This window comes from Vanellus vanellus (genome assembly GCF_965231255.1).
Source record: "Vanellus vanellus genome assembly, chromosome: 1".
Lineage (NCBI taxonomy): Eukaryota > Metazoa > Chordata > Aves > Charadriiformes > Charadriidae > Vanellus > Vanellus vanellus.
The window spans coordinates 85,496,731-85,510,670 of record NC_138905.1 but is presented as its reverse complement, the minus strand read 5'-3'; the positions used below and the strand labels follow the sequence as shown (position 1 = coordinate 85,510,670).

General features: G+C 41.5%; 1 protein-coding gene across 1 annotated transcript; it reads left to right on the top strand.

Moving 5' to 3' along the window:
- Nucleotides 1-6,598: 6,598 nt before the first annotated feature.
- On the top strand, nucleotides 6,599-7,952 carry SYCE3 (synaptonemal complex central element protein 3; the record flags this gene model as incomplete). Its single annotated transcript, XM_082497943.1, has 2 exons — nucleotides 6,599-6,707; nucleotides 7,783-7,952. 2 exons carry the CDS (start codon nucleotides 6,599-6,601, stop codon nucleotides 7,950-7,952), a joined length of 279 nt encoding a protein of 92 aa, XP_082354069.1.
- Nucleotides 7,953-13,940: the final 5,988 nt, after the last annotated feature.

Below are 13,940 nucleotides of genomic sequence, written 5' to 3'. Positions count from 1 at the left end.
TTGGCCTGCCCTCCCCCATCACTGAAAAACCTTGTGTTAAGAGTTTCAGATTCCTGACTCCGGGTTATATGACTGTACAAGATTATTTGCTTACCTACTTCATGCAAGTGAGAGGCAGTTGTATTACAAGAGGAAACAACATGAGACCTATCGTTGAGAGTCAAAGTTCATCTCTCAACAACCCGCTGAAGGTGGCTTTGGGAAGATGTAGAAGATGGTGTGATCTCTGTCAACTGTTTGAGCAAAACTTACCTATTCTTATTAACACTTTGGTGCTGGATGTACTATTTTGTTGGGGGAAAACTTGAGTTGCAGAAGAGGCAAAAGCTTTAGATACTGAAACACAATAGTTAATTTATCCGTAAGAGAGACTGCGTATCACTGTATTCATACACCAGTACATCCTAAACTTCTCCCTGGGACTATTCTTTCAGCTGGCATTTACTGTCTCCGTGTGCAAAATGGGGAAAACCAGGAGCGGTTTTCTTCATTGCTTGATCTCTCTGTAGAGACTGGCAGAAGTGGGCAAAATAGTGTTAGGGAAACAGCTCTGTGATGTGAACTTTCATCCCCTGAGAAACCAGGAGAGACATCTTCTAGACTGAAAATTTTCTCTAGTTAGAACACAGTACAGCATAAGCTCAGGCTCTGGCTCCAGCCTTCTTCTTATTCTGGTACTACCTTGCATTGACTCTCCGTGGTATTTTCTCCATGAAGGAGCAGGGGATCTGTCCTATACCTCATCCCCATTAAAGAGTGGCTAAAATGCAAAGGACAGTTCCTCATTTAAATGAGTTCTTTACTGAAATGTGTTACTTTCCACAGGCACTTTCCCCAAGGGCACCTGGGGGTACCTATTCAGATTCCTGTTTTAAAATATGATCATTTACAATCTTTCTCCTCTTGTTCTTTGTTTCACAGTTTCCACAGCCCTCAATTGTAGAAGAAAGAGTGGGAAAGGCAAAGGGTTAATATTCAAGGTATGCACATGCAAAAGCAGCAACTGCTGCTGCTTTTAGTTTCCCCAGTCTCTGCCATGCTCCCAGTCTGACTGGTTGGAGAAGATATTTTAATGGTTCAGAGATCAGGCCTCAGACTATATAATCTTCCTCGCTGATCCACAAGCCCCTCCCCCTGTTTAGTTAAGGGACAGCAGTCATTTATTGTCACGTTCTGCCCTGTGAAAAACAAACTTCTACTGCTATAAGTCTGGTACTGTGTGCACATCCACAAAGAAAGCACTGCCTGTTTAAATGCCTCTGTTCTTCCGTTTTTTCCTTAAGGAAGTATGAATAGGTACACTGAAAGGCAGTAGACTGGCAGTCTTATTAACAAAAATGTCCTCTTTATCTCCAAGACAGCTATAGCACACCATCCAAACCACACAGCAGCTGCTCAGGAGCCTCAAAATGTGTTTCTGGGACTAAGCAGCACTTCAACCACAAACTGTTCAGTCTATGTGCTGAGACTGTTAACAAGAGTGCTAATTTTGCAGTTCAACTTCCAGAAGGTAAGTGCACTCCAAGCAACTGAAAACAGAAAAAGCAAACTTCAGATGAAAGTATCCCCTTCATAAATGCTGTTGTGGTATTCACTTTTTCTGCAGAAATATAGAGGCGGTAAGGTCTCTCACTTGCTTTCACATCTAAAGTAAGATTTAAAACCGTGGCTTATAGCTGATAGACTGTGACTGATCTTTTGGTCAGCCTAAGCCCACAGAGGTTGAAAGGCTTAGTACCCGTTTGTTTGTTTGTTTCTGCAAGCCAGCCATTCATCCCTGAATGGGATAAGAATCAGAACAGATGATCTAGAAGTGAAATTAGAATTCCCATTATTACCCCAATTCTTTGTTCTGTCTCACGAGCTTTGCCTCTCAAGATGGCAGGTCTTCTGACTTGAGAACAGTCCATTTGCCTATTTAATATTCAGATTTTTCTTGAAAATTGTAGTTCTAGTGTGATTTTCAGTTCATTCCTGCAGTTTTTGTTATTTAAAATTTCCAAAGGAACAAAGGCTAGGAGGGGGTAGCATTATATGAAATGAAATAAAGAAAAAAAATATAGCTTCTTATAAAAATGAAATGACTGAAGGATTATGCATCAATCTTCTTCAGCCAGCTGAAGGTCCAGTAATTTGCTAGCACTTCCTCTGTTCAGGGTCAGGTACATCTAATAATAGTCTTTTACTCCTGCTTTCCTGACAAATTAGACCTTATCATTCCCAACTCTTTTCTTAAATCTAAATGGAAATTTCATTTGCACAGTTTCATGCCGTCACTGGCCTGGTCAGCCCTCCATTCTCAAACCCGATTCCCAGGAAAGATACTGAAGGCTGGTTAGATGCTGTAAGTAGGCTACAGTACAGTTTTCCCCTTTGGTTTCTTTGGCAGATTTTCCAGGCCCAGAAGCTGGGATTCATTCAATAGAGCTGAGAAACTAAGTTAAGGGTATATATGCCCTAGGTTCTCTGTATAGTTAATGCAAGGTCATAAGAACTTCTGTAAAGCAATTCAAGTACTAAAATCCTCTCTCCCTACACTGATGTCAGAGGTATAAAGGGTAACCTAGCTCCTGGTTTTCACGTCTTGGTCAAGTGTCAGAAATCAGATGCCATACATTTGGGCTAAATTCCATTGTCTTCTTCAAAGAAGTGACTTCCCTGAGCGTGAGCTCTTTGGGCTCCTAAAATCAGTATTTATCAGTACTTATCCACAGCATAAGTCAGTAGTTTGGCCAGAGTCTCTCCCAGAACTCCAGGGCTGACAGATGAACTGTTAGACTGCAAGTTAGGTGCAGCATGTATCACGTGCAGTCAGTTCCACTCCACCTAGTTCCAAAGTGCTTTTGTCCTGAGCAACCAACATCCTGAGCACATACACATATTCCTGTTACTTATACCTTTTCTCTTTCAGTTTCTTATGTTCTTGTTGTTAAATATATAAATTTTTATTTTAAGTTCCTGGTCTTTGACACTGCATTTTTACACTGTTCACATTTTCCAGTGAGAACCCAACAGCTCCTCTTGGCAAAACCTTTAGTGGTGAACAGAGCTATAGTGATCTAAACACACAGTCTCAATACGGAATAAATTGTGGGGCTTCACACAAGAAGAAGCAGAGAAGCCATCTATCCCCTGGAAAGGATGCACATAGAGACCTTAGAAGAACTAGAAAGTATTTATCACCAAGAGCTGTAACACTGTTACACAAAAATGCACTTAAGAATTATTCCATTTAAAAATATAACTTTTACATCTGTAATTCACTGTCTAACACATTGCTGTGTCCTAATTATAGTAGAGAATAATCACAAATAAACCAAGATATGTTGAAACAAAGCATACTCCTGTCTGCCAGTGTCACTGGAAATGTATTCTAGCACATTTATTATTATGCAGTAGCAAGGTGGCTGCCAAGCTACGGAATTGGAAGCTACATTGTATTTGCTGTCCAGGTTCTCATAGAGTAATGAAGCACTATTAAAAAGCAACATGACTAGACCAAAAATCAGCCTCCTAACCACATACATGCACATGTACAGCAGGAGGCAGCATCTGGGAGACAGTTTAAAGGCACAGAATTTAGGAGCTGGGGTTACCTAAGAAACGACTACCACCTCAAACCAAGGGTCTATCAGCCTAATACCATTCCTCAGACAGTTGGCAGTGGGAGTGCCTAGGGAAATGAAAGACTATAACAACGTAAAATGATACTTCCCTTAACACTTTCCCCAGCCTCTAGGAGTCTGTGGTTCAAGGATTTATTTAGCCAAATATAACTTTTTCTGTCATACGCTTTGAAGGATTTTGCTCAACTGCTTTTGAACGCCTGTAAAACTTTAGCAATGCTATGCTCCGTGATAAATTCTGCAGCATTCATATAACTTGGGTGAATAAACACTTAATTTTGTTTCCTTTGAAGATGGATAGCCATCTTCAAACCAGCTACTCAGCTGGCAGTGAAATGAATGGCGATAGCAAGAGATGAGTAAGTTTCATGCATGATGGAGAATACTCACATACCCAATCACTTAAAAACAGGACTAAGTTTGTGTTTGTGTGGATGAAAAAGGAGAACAAGAGACAGCCCAAACCATTTAAGGTTTGGATATTGATATGGAACTGGACATGATTTGGGGCATGAGCAATTCAGAGAAGGGACTTGATTCTCACTCTGCTATATACCGCATAATTCTTAGTATCAGCAAACTCTTGGCAAACTTTGATTCTTGTTGCTCAGTCATCAGGAAATTTCTAAGCCTTCTTTGCCTAGTTCTGCAAACACCTTCTCAGGTTATTTTTTTTATGAAGACAAATAGAATCACAGAACAGTTTGGGTTGGAAGGGACCTTCAAAGATTACTGAGTTCCAACCCCCCTGCCATGGGTAAGGGACACCTCCCACGACACCAGGCTGCTCAAAGCCCCATCCAACCTGGCCTTAAACACCTCCAGGGATGGGGCACCCACAGCTTTTCAGGGCAATCTGTTCCCTCAGAGTAAATAATTTCTTCCTTATATCTGAGCTAAACCCATCCTCTTTCAGCTTAAATCCGTTGCCCGTTGTCCTGTTACTACAGACCCTGGTCTGAAGTCTCCCTCCATCGTGCAGGTGGGGGAGATGAACCCCCACAAAAAAGAAGCAGAAACACCACCCAACTTTGAAACTTTGGGCTCAGGACGTAATTTTTGGGTTACTTCCAGGACAATTCCCGACAGGACGGCCCATCTGGTGCCGGCAGCCGGCCGTGACTCGGGGCGGGCGGAGAAGGGGGTGAGGGGAGGCCCCGCAGCGGCCTAACCTAAGCCCGGGGGGGCCTGGGGGACAGCCAGAGAGGCCGTAAGCAGGGGGAGGGGGTTACCTCCTGTTGTCCAGCCGCCGGGGAAGGGCAACTACGGCACCGCGGCAGGCAGGGGACGAGGCGCTGCCCAGCAGGCCCGGCCCGCCCCAGAGGCCGGCGGGGGTGGCCAGGCTGGCTGAGGGGCCCGCCGTGCCGCGGCCCAGGACCGGCTGCGGGTGCGCTGGAAGGAGGTGGGGTGGCGGGACAGGGAGCCCTGCCACAGTCCGGGCCCACAGCCGCGGAGCGCCTCCCTGCCGCGGGGCGGGGGCCAAACCCGTGCCAGTCCCCTTTCTGTCCTTGGGCCGCCTAAACTCCTCACTCAACCGCTTGTTTTCGTGAAACACAGAATTAATCGAGTTTGTGAGCTTGAGGGCAGAGCGGGCACGAGAGGACGGGGAGGACAGAACGGCGGGTTTTTTTGGTGTCCCGTTCCCGCCCGCTCCTACCCCGGCCTGGCAGGCGGGGGGGTTGGCGCGCGGGCCCCTCGTGCCCGGGGGCGGAGCGGTTGGCGTGGGCGGGAAAGGGGGAGGGTGAGGCGCTGGCGAGGCCGTCCCGGCGGCAGGGCGGGCCGGTGGGGGCCGGGGGGGGAACGGGGAGAGGGGCCTTCCCCCTTGGGAGGGAGGCAGGGAGCAGGCTGCCGGGTGAGGGCTCGTGGCGGGTGGGCAGCGGCCGCCCTCTGAGGAGGGTTCCACACACGGCCTTTCGGCCCAGTGGCGCCCCCCCCCCCCCCCCGCCCCTCAGTGGGAAGTTCGAGTGCGCCCGTTATGTGGTACAACGAGGGGTGGGGGATTTTTAAGGTCTCCGGGGTAGAGGGTCTGCCGGCACACGGCTAGCGGGTGGAACGGGCTGTGCGAAGAGAGGCCCTTGGACACCCAGCCTCTTGGTAAGGCTTGGCATTGCTTTAAAATGCCGTAAAGCCGTTATAAACCCTTGCCTTCCTTCCACATTTATTGGCCATAAACCCCGGAAAATGGCTAACGGCCAATTGAGTTTGAGAAATCATATATAAAATAAGAAGGCTGACAGAAAACTATGCCTGCTGTGTGACGTGTATCATCACTACAGTGAAGCTCTTCCATCTCCTCCTCCCTAGTTTCATCCCATCTGTCCGCGGTTTACAGAGAAGGACATTAAAGGCAAGGCACTGTGTCACGTTTTTAGTTAATAGCAAGGTTCTGAAACTTTTAGTTGCATAAATTAGGCCTCTAAATCTATATTTTTGCTCCAAGCAATTTTACTTCTTGAAATTTTACTACCTACAAAGCAGAGGTTAGTAAATCACAAGCACTTAGCTGCTTATACGGTGACCGAACTTAGTCTATGTACTTACCTGGCTATAGCATGCAAGTGCGGAACACTGGGTACAAATGGGGATTTTACAACTAACTTTGAAAATTAGGAATTGCCCTACATCAGAGTATCTGGGAAAGGAGCTTGAAGATAACTGCAACAGGATAACATATAAAATTTTCTAATGAAGTGTTTGACACAGTGATCTTTGTTATTACTGATACCAAAATCTTTATTTGGCACAAACACAGCGAAATTGAGTGTAATTCTTCCTAATTTCAAAATGGATTGAAAATAGTATGCAGCATACAGGCGATGACAGTAACTTCAAAGTCAGATTCTTCATGAATCGCATGTAAATTGAGTACATATATACCTTTTTGTAATTTATTGCAATGTAACTTTCTCTCAACTGAAAATCAACTCACTTAAAAGTAAAAAAAAAGTATGAAATTCCTGTTTTCCTTGTAGATGGCAGAATCAGAACCTCAGGACGGAAACTATGATAGCATGGTAAAGATGGTGGAGGACCTGAACAGGGACTTAGAAAAACTTCTGGAAGAAATGGAAAAACTAACAGGTACAGGTCTTTATTAAGAATGATATGGATTTGTCTACTAGAGTGAAGACATTGAAAATTTATTATTTGTATTTATTGATGTAAACTTCTGTGTGATGGAAATGTAAGTGGAAACAATTACCATCAACTAATGCCCCAATTAATTGGGAGAAAACATGCAAATAATCTTGAAGTTTCAGATGGCTCAGAATTGAAAATCGGTGATGGATGCTCAGTTCAGAGTGACGTTTGAAAACAGAAATAATACTCAGGTATTTAATTTACAATTATTAAAACATAGTATATAAAATGAGATTTAATCCTGAAAAACAGTGGGATACATGGTAGCTCTCCGGTTAGTGCATGACGCATTTAATTCCTCAGCTAGAATTTGCTCCTCTGCAAATTTAATCTTAGTCCTGTATGTATGGAGAGGATTGCATATTCCTCTCCTAGTTCTGCAACAATTCTGTTAGAAACTGTGTGCAACTAACAAGAATAGATGGAAATTGTTATTTAAACTATTAGTAATTAAACACAATTTATAAGTGCCATTGAAAAAACTACAGTCAATATATGGTAAAATAAAAGGGTAAGTATGAAATAAGTGCTAAAAGTATTTGCTGTGCTTTATTAGATCCTCATTATTTCAAAATCAATTTCATTATTTAGGTTGTTCTTAAAACCTTTCATTTCTATACTGCAGCCTTCTTGATCTTACTCTTCCTCACTTAACACAAGCCTTCTGACTGTAAGTGGTGTGGAGAGAGGATTCTTTGGTTCATTTACTTTAAAACAGCCTGTTGAACCTTTCTTTTTGATTACCTATTTTGTTTTAATTTTTAGGTAAAAGTGTCTATCTCACTTTTGTAATTTTTATCAGTATACTCCCATTCTGAAGTATTTTGAGACATTAAGAAGTAATACTTCTATTTAATCTTGAGTATTACTGTAGGCAGTTTCCACTTACAGCAGGCCTTCTCTGACATAAGATCTGTACTGATAGTAATTTATGTCCTTTATTTGTTTTTTTGAATCAGCCATTGCTTTTATTTAGCCAAAATTCCTGGCTTAGTAGTATCTATTGGGTCTGTAGTGCAGGCAACCTGGATGGCTTATGACATGGTAGTCATACGTACCAACCCAGACCTGGCCAACTGCATGAGGCATTTGGAAGATGCCTTCCTGAGTTGCAAAGAAGAAATTGAGAAGAAATGGCAAGACATGCAGAGTGAATCTAAAGGTGAAGAGGAAAAAAAGGAGTAAATTGAATTCAGCCACGCTGGCAGGACAACATCCCTTGGAAAACGACTGTAGTCTTTCTGTATTCCAGCTGTGGAGGCTTCACAGACACTGTGGGAAATTGATTTGCTTTCATCTTACTAAGAACTACTTATGTGTATACATCTATGGAAGTATTTTAATGAGATTACACATATATATATTTATATTATTGAAGGTAAAAGGTAACAATATGTCTATTTTTATTACGCTCAACAGTAATCCTTGTAGCACGTGTGCATACACAGGTTATATTCTTTCTGTGTCTTTCTTCCTGGAAGATGATACTCACTTCATCATCAATATATGTGGAATTCTTTGACACCTGAACAAATTGGGGGGGGAGGGGAGCAGGGGGGTACAGTGGACCATCACAGTGGTATTGCACTAGCACATGCCTTTCAGAGAAAACTGAAGAATTACTTTTTTTTCTAAATGAAAAACATGAAATTGTAGATTTGCAGATAGAGTGGGTTAATTTGATGTGGGATGACCAACTAAGTGTTCGGTTACCGTATTTTATTATTCAGATAGCTCATCCATAGTTGTTCCATTTTGCTCCTTGGATTTTTAACCATTTCTTTGGACTGGTTTTCCCAGAAAGATCGTTCTTCTCAAACCCTCTGAAGGTAGCATGTCTCATAAGAAAAAATTGTTTACCATTATAGACTGCACTGTGTGTGGTGTAGTCTGTGGGGTTGCTGCAGAAACCAAACTAACCATGTTGTAAAACGTGCTTTTCCCCATATATTCCTACAGTACAATATTAAAAAGGGAAGAAAATTTAAAAAAATTACTTTTCTTTTGTCATCCAGATGTGGATTAAGAGCACCACCTTGTGGCATGCAGTTGTGTATTTTATCTGAGATGGAAGTCAATACAAATTTTGAGAAGGATCTTCTGTTTTATTAAAATCAGTCTCTCTTAACTAGAAAGTAAGCACCGTGTGGCAAGCAAGAGCATGTCCTCTGAAGAGGGATTTGATGATATAATTAACATCTAAATGATCTGTCAAAAGTTTGCTAAGCTTTAGTCTAAGTATTCTCTTGAGAGCAGTTGGTCTTGACTCAGAGAATGTTTATCCCACTAAAGTGAAAAATACATAAGTAATTTCAGGTTTTTTTTTTTTATTATTTTTGCATTGCTACCAAGTGTTTCTAGAGGCACAAATGTTTAAGAACATAAACTTTGAATTCTACTCTTGATTTTCCAGCAGGTAGGTCTTCATTCCAGCCAAGGTAGGGCAAAATGGTAGAGCAGCATGAAGGAACTTGCACTTTGATTAAGTGCAAGTTAATCTTCTCTAGAAGATTTTTAATGGCATGTTGTCACATTGGTACCTATGACTACACTGTTTTCATTCCTGTCCTGGTTTAAGTCTGTGTTAAAAACTAAATTCTTTGAAGAAGCACTGTCTTTAACAGCTTGTAGAGGAATATATGGAATTTTGTGACGTTGTGTGACTATCTGGCCATGAAGTGCTAAGTATAGATTGACTGTATATTTTCCAGAAAGCTCAGTTTTCATTTTGACATTTAAACCAAGTGGCCAGTGTTTAATTATTTTTATTTTTTTTTAATCTAGGACACCCATTAAGAATAGAGAATACTGCTCAAAACCAACACTTTTAAAAAAAGTCATTTAATTAATTGAATGCGACATGTTTCTTTTACATGAAGTTGAATCCTATTTCCTATGACTCAGTAAGTGAGTCTGTCAGAATACTGTGTTTCTCCAGAGTGAAGGGTCACAATCAGAGAGGGTAGCTGTTACCAGATGCCTCCTCTCCTTTTCCTTTCCAAATTTTGGAAAAACGCATTCCCCCCCCCCCCCCCCATATAACCACTGAGACAGAAGGTATTACAGCACCAGAAAGCATTAAGAGCACCTTAATTTTCTCCTCACCAAAAAGCAGTCAAATGATAGGCTATTAACCATTGGGCACCGATTTAGTCTCAAGGACAGGTGCTTACACAGAGGCACGAGGTGACCCCCCCGTGAAGGAACAGAATGAGTTTGTTGGAGGAGTGTTGGGAATACCTGTGAACATTTGCCACCTCTGCCACCCCTTTTCTTACTCCTGAAAGCTCTCACATGACCACAAACACCTAACAGCCATGCACAGCAGGACAGAAGTTGGGAAGAGGCAACCGACAGATGTGGCTGGGAGCACAGCACGTACTCTGCCTGGGGAATCTTACTGGCTGAGTAGACCAGTTCTACCCCTTTTTCTCCAAGGTTTTCTTCCCCATTGGGCCATGATAACTGGAGGGGAGTTAGGGATATGGATCAGCGTAGGAACAGTGCATATTCCTTGAATAACAATAGAGCAAGATGACTACACTTTCCCTTTACTAATAAAAATGTGTTTTTTAGGTTGGCTTTCCTTTTTTTTTTTTTTTTTTTTTTTTTTTTTTTACATTGAGAAACACTTTGTAGGGATTATGATTTTTGTTTCAAGCATCTCACCATCTACATTTCAGCCAAGCTAGCTGCTTTATACTTGCAGCAGAAACAAGCTAGCCCACACTGAAACCCCTTGATTTTCTGTCACAGGGGTGCGTCATAAATTTTCAGTCAAAAGGATGAGGAGCAACAGCCCCATCTAGTGCTCACATAACTTAAAACATTAACAGTAATCCGGATTGCTGGGTTGACATCTCTTAATCACCCATCACCAGAGATTTCTGTAATGAAAAGTGTCAGCAACAGTTTAGCTTTATGTTAAGTCTCAAACTCCACTTCTGTGATCTGAGCCTGTACAGCAGGTGCTTCCTGTACTGTACTTAAGAAAAAGCATGCTTCTGCAACACAGCTACAGTGCACCAGTGCTAAACACAGCCGTAAAGAATTCTGTTTTCTTAGTTATTCATTCCTGAGCCTCTATTAAGTAACACTAAATAAGCAAGTCACAAATCAGTTCAAATGTTTGGGGTTTTTTGTTTCATTTTATGCAGACACCTAGATACGTATTGGAATCTGTATTCACCCTGGTTCATTTTGCATGCATAGGTAAGGCAAGTCTTACTTCCACAGTTGGCTATCAGCTTTAATCAAGAAGTCTATAAAGCATAGCAAGGAGGTTATGGACTCAGTCCCTACCTATTAAAGGTAGCAGATGCTCTGGTGTTAAAAAAAACCACAATGCTTTCACTGTTCTTGTCACAACAAAATTTGCTGGTCTTAGTTATGTACTTATCCTGTCTGCAAGGAGAGAGTTGGATGCCTAAGAGCAAACCATCCAAACGCCAAACTGAGCCATACATTGTCTGCCCAAAGAGCCTGCAATGGCATAGCTCAAAGCACATTCCCCTTCTGCATGTAAACATCTATTTTTCCTATAAAACAGAGGTATGCAAGGTGTCCGGTGACCCCTTTTTGCCTAGCAACTCAGGTGCTACTGCACTTATCAAAGCTGTTTGGATTCTTAACACTGTTTAGAGTTTCCATTATCAGTTTCTTACCAGGAAACACATGGAAGTTAGCTAGAAGGCCAATATGCAGCCTCCCAGAAGATTTTGGTGGTTGAAACTCTGCCTTTCTCTCCAGTGTAAAACTACTGAGAAGGGGCTGTGGACATTTCACATGTCCACTTAGGCATATTGATCCTTGTCAGAAGGTGGCCTAAAGCTTTGTTTAGACTATTTTATTTCATTTAGTACTAGTGCTTTCCAGTTCTTGATTATTATAGCCCCAATTCAGGTTACCTCAGAAAGGCTCAAGAAGAAAATCCATACTCACTAGCTGGTTTTACTTGTTGGCATAAATGGTTTCAAAATTTCAGTCCAGATCCTTGCAGCAATTGTTCCCCAAATGTGTACAGAGAGATTATTGACTCTGTAACAGCCCTATTTACACATACTAGTATTAAAAATAATGTTCTTTTTGCTGGCATTCTTAGCAGAGAAGCAAAGAGCTTACTGAAAACAAAGAGGGTGAAAAACTTTCCTTCTGAGTCATTTCCTCCAGAGCAAGGACCATATCACCTAGGTGCTATCAATATGAGAGCGGCAGCACCTTTTCTGTGTACACTCTATCAATACTAATTTCTTTTTTGTGGCGCTGCCTCCTCCTTGCTTCTGCACCACCATGAAACACACATCCCAAAGAAAACGTATTACGGTATTTTCTCATTTTTCTGCTTGTGATAATCCATTGTCTACCTTACTTGCCTGGTTTTCTTTAGGTGCTCTGGGTTTGGATCACTGGAATACAAAGATAGGTGGTAAGATTACAAAGTTTTGATATGACGTGTATTTTAAAGGAAGGGCGGCATGATTTAGAGGCTGTTAAAAACTGTTAACAGTTATCATGGACCAAAATGTGAGTATTGCATAATGTAAATGAAAATAATTGGCTATACCAACACAGTGAACAGTAACCACAGAACACAGACCTTCTAAGGCTCTGGAAAGAAGACTATTACAGGTACACTGTAAAAAGCATATTTTGACTCTTACCACTTAACTGATGTTACTTAATACTTTAAAACTGCAGAACTTTAACTTGAGGTGCAGCTAAAGTTGAGTTCTAGGCTGACACTAAAACAAGCTGCTTAACTGAGCTAATACTGTGGATCTTCACACATTTAACCCACCCTCCAAATTTTGTGAGAGCAGATCTCTTTCTGTACTACAGACACACAATTTATGGTCAATCATCCTTAGAAATGCACTGCAAAAGCTGTTCCTGACTCATTCTAAGGACCTGCCTGGTCCCACAAAAGTTACAATTTACAAGTCAAAACTTCAGACTGATAGCCAAGCACTGAAGAATGATACATTTTGACAACAGTCAGGAAATATGATGACGCTCTGAACTCAGTGACAACTTTCTGTAGGTCTTTTCTATCACATTTTAAAACTTTAAGATGTTAGTACTACCAGCTGATAAGATAAATAATTAATTCTAAGTTGTCAGAATCAATTTTCTGCACTGTGCATCATTGTCTAGTTTTAGGACTCAAAATCAAATCACAGCTACATTGCTCCACTATTGTCAACAGCACAAAATGAAGAGTTCAAGCTGCCACTTGTTTGACACTGCCTCCACAACTTTCTCATCTCCTTTACGATTGACCAAGGCTCCCACTGCTGCTTCGCTTGTGCAGCTGTTTTTTCCCCTAAGTATGTCTGAACATCTCAGAGCAAATACTTCCTTTCACATTATTGCAAGACTACTATGTTTAAGTGAAACAGTGCACAGATGAAGGCTTGCAGAAGTTTCTTCTTCCCTTCTTCACACTCCTCAAAAGACCACAAGCCACCGGGAATATTTTCACAGCTAAGTAACAGCAGACTTCACAAGCAAAAAGCCTGGTTACAGTCAGGCAGGCAGAGTATTATGAAAACACTGTAAAATGATTACACTATAAAAATGTAATCCACTCCAAGTGTAAGCCATTATAAGTGCCCATGAAAGGGAGGAATGCTGAAATGGGAATGAACACAGCACAAAAACAATAGCTCCAAGTAGGTAGAAAAGCATGTTAAATACTCGGCAAATTCAAAATCCTTGTAGCTAGAAGTCTTAAAAAACAAGAAAAAACACACACCCAAAACACAACACAAACTAAGCACCCATCTGCTTGAGGCAAATAACCCATAGCCTTATTTACAGGCACACAAGCACCACTGTTGCCAAAGAGAACTGACCCTCGTTATTGGCTGAAGAAATATAAAACCGGTTCTCAAAGTTCAGCTAACAAGAGAAGAAGTAGCCTAGTAAGGAAACAATTTATGCCCTGCCTGAGACATCTAAAAATGTAATTTTAGTAAGCGCTTTAGACTTGCTAGAGTTGAGCCTATATTTTTGTAAGGAGGCGTTCAGGGATGAAGGGCGTTGTCAGTCACACTCACAACCTTTACTGTTTACGTAAAGGTTCTTCTTATCACAAAGGTAGAACTGAAATAACAGAAAAAACTAGACACTAGGACACTATTTGCATCTCTCCTTCAATTTCTCCTTTCATAA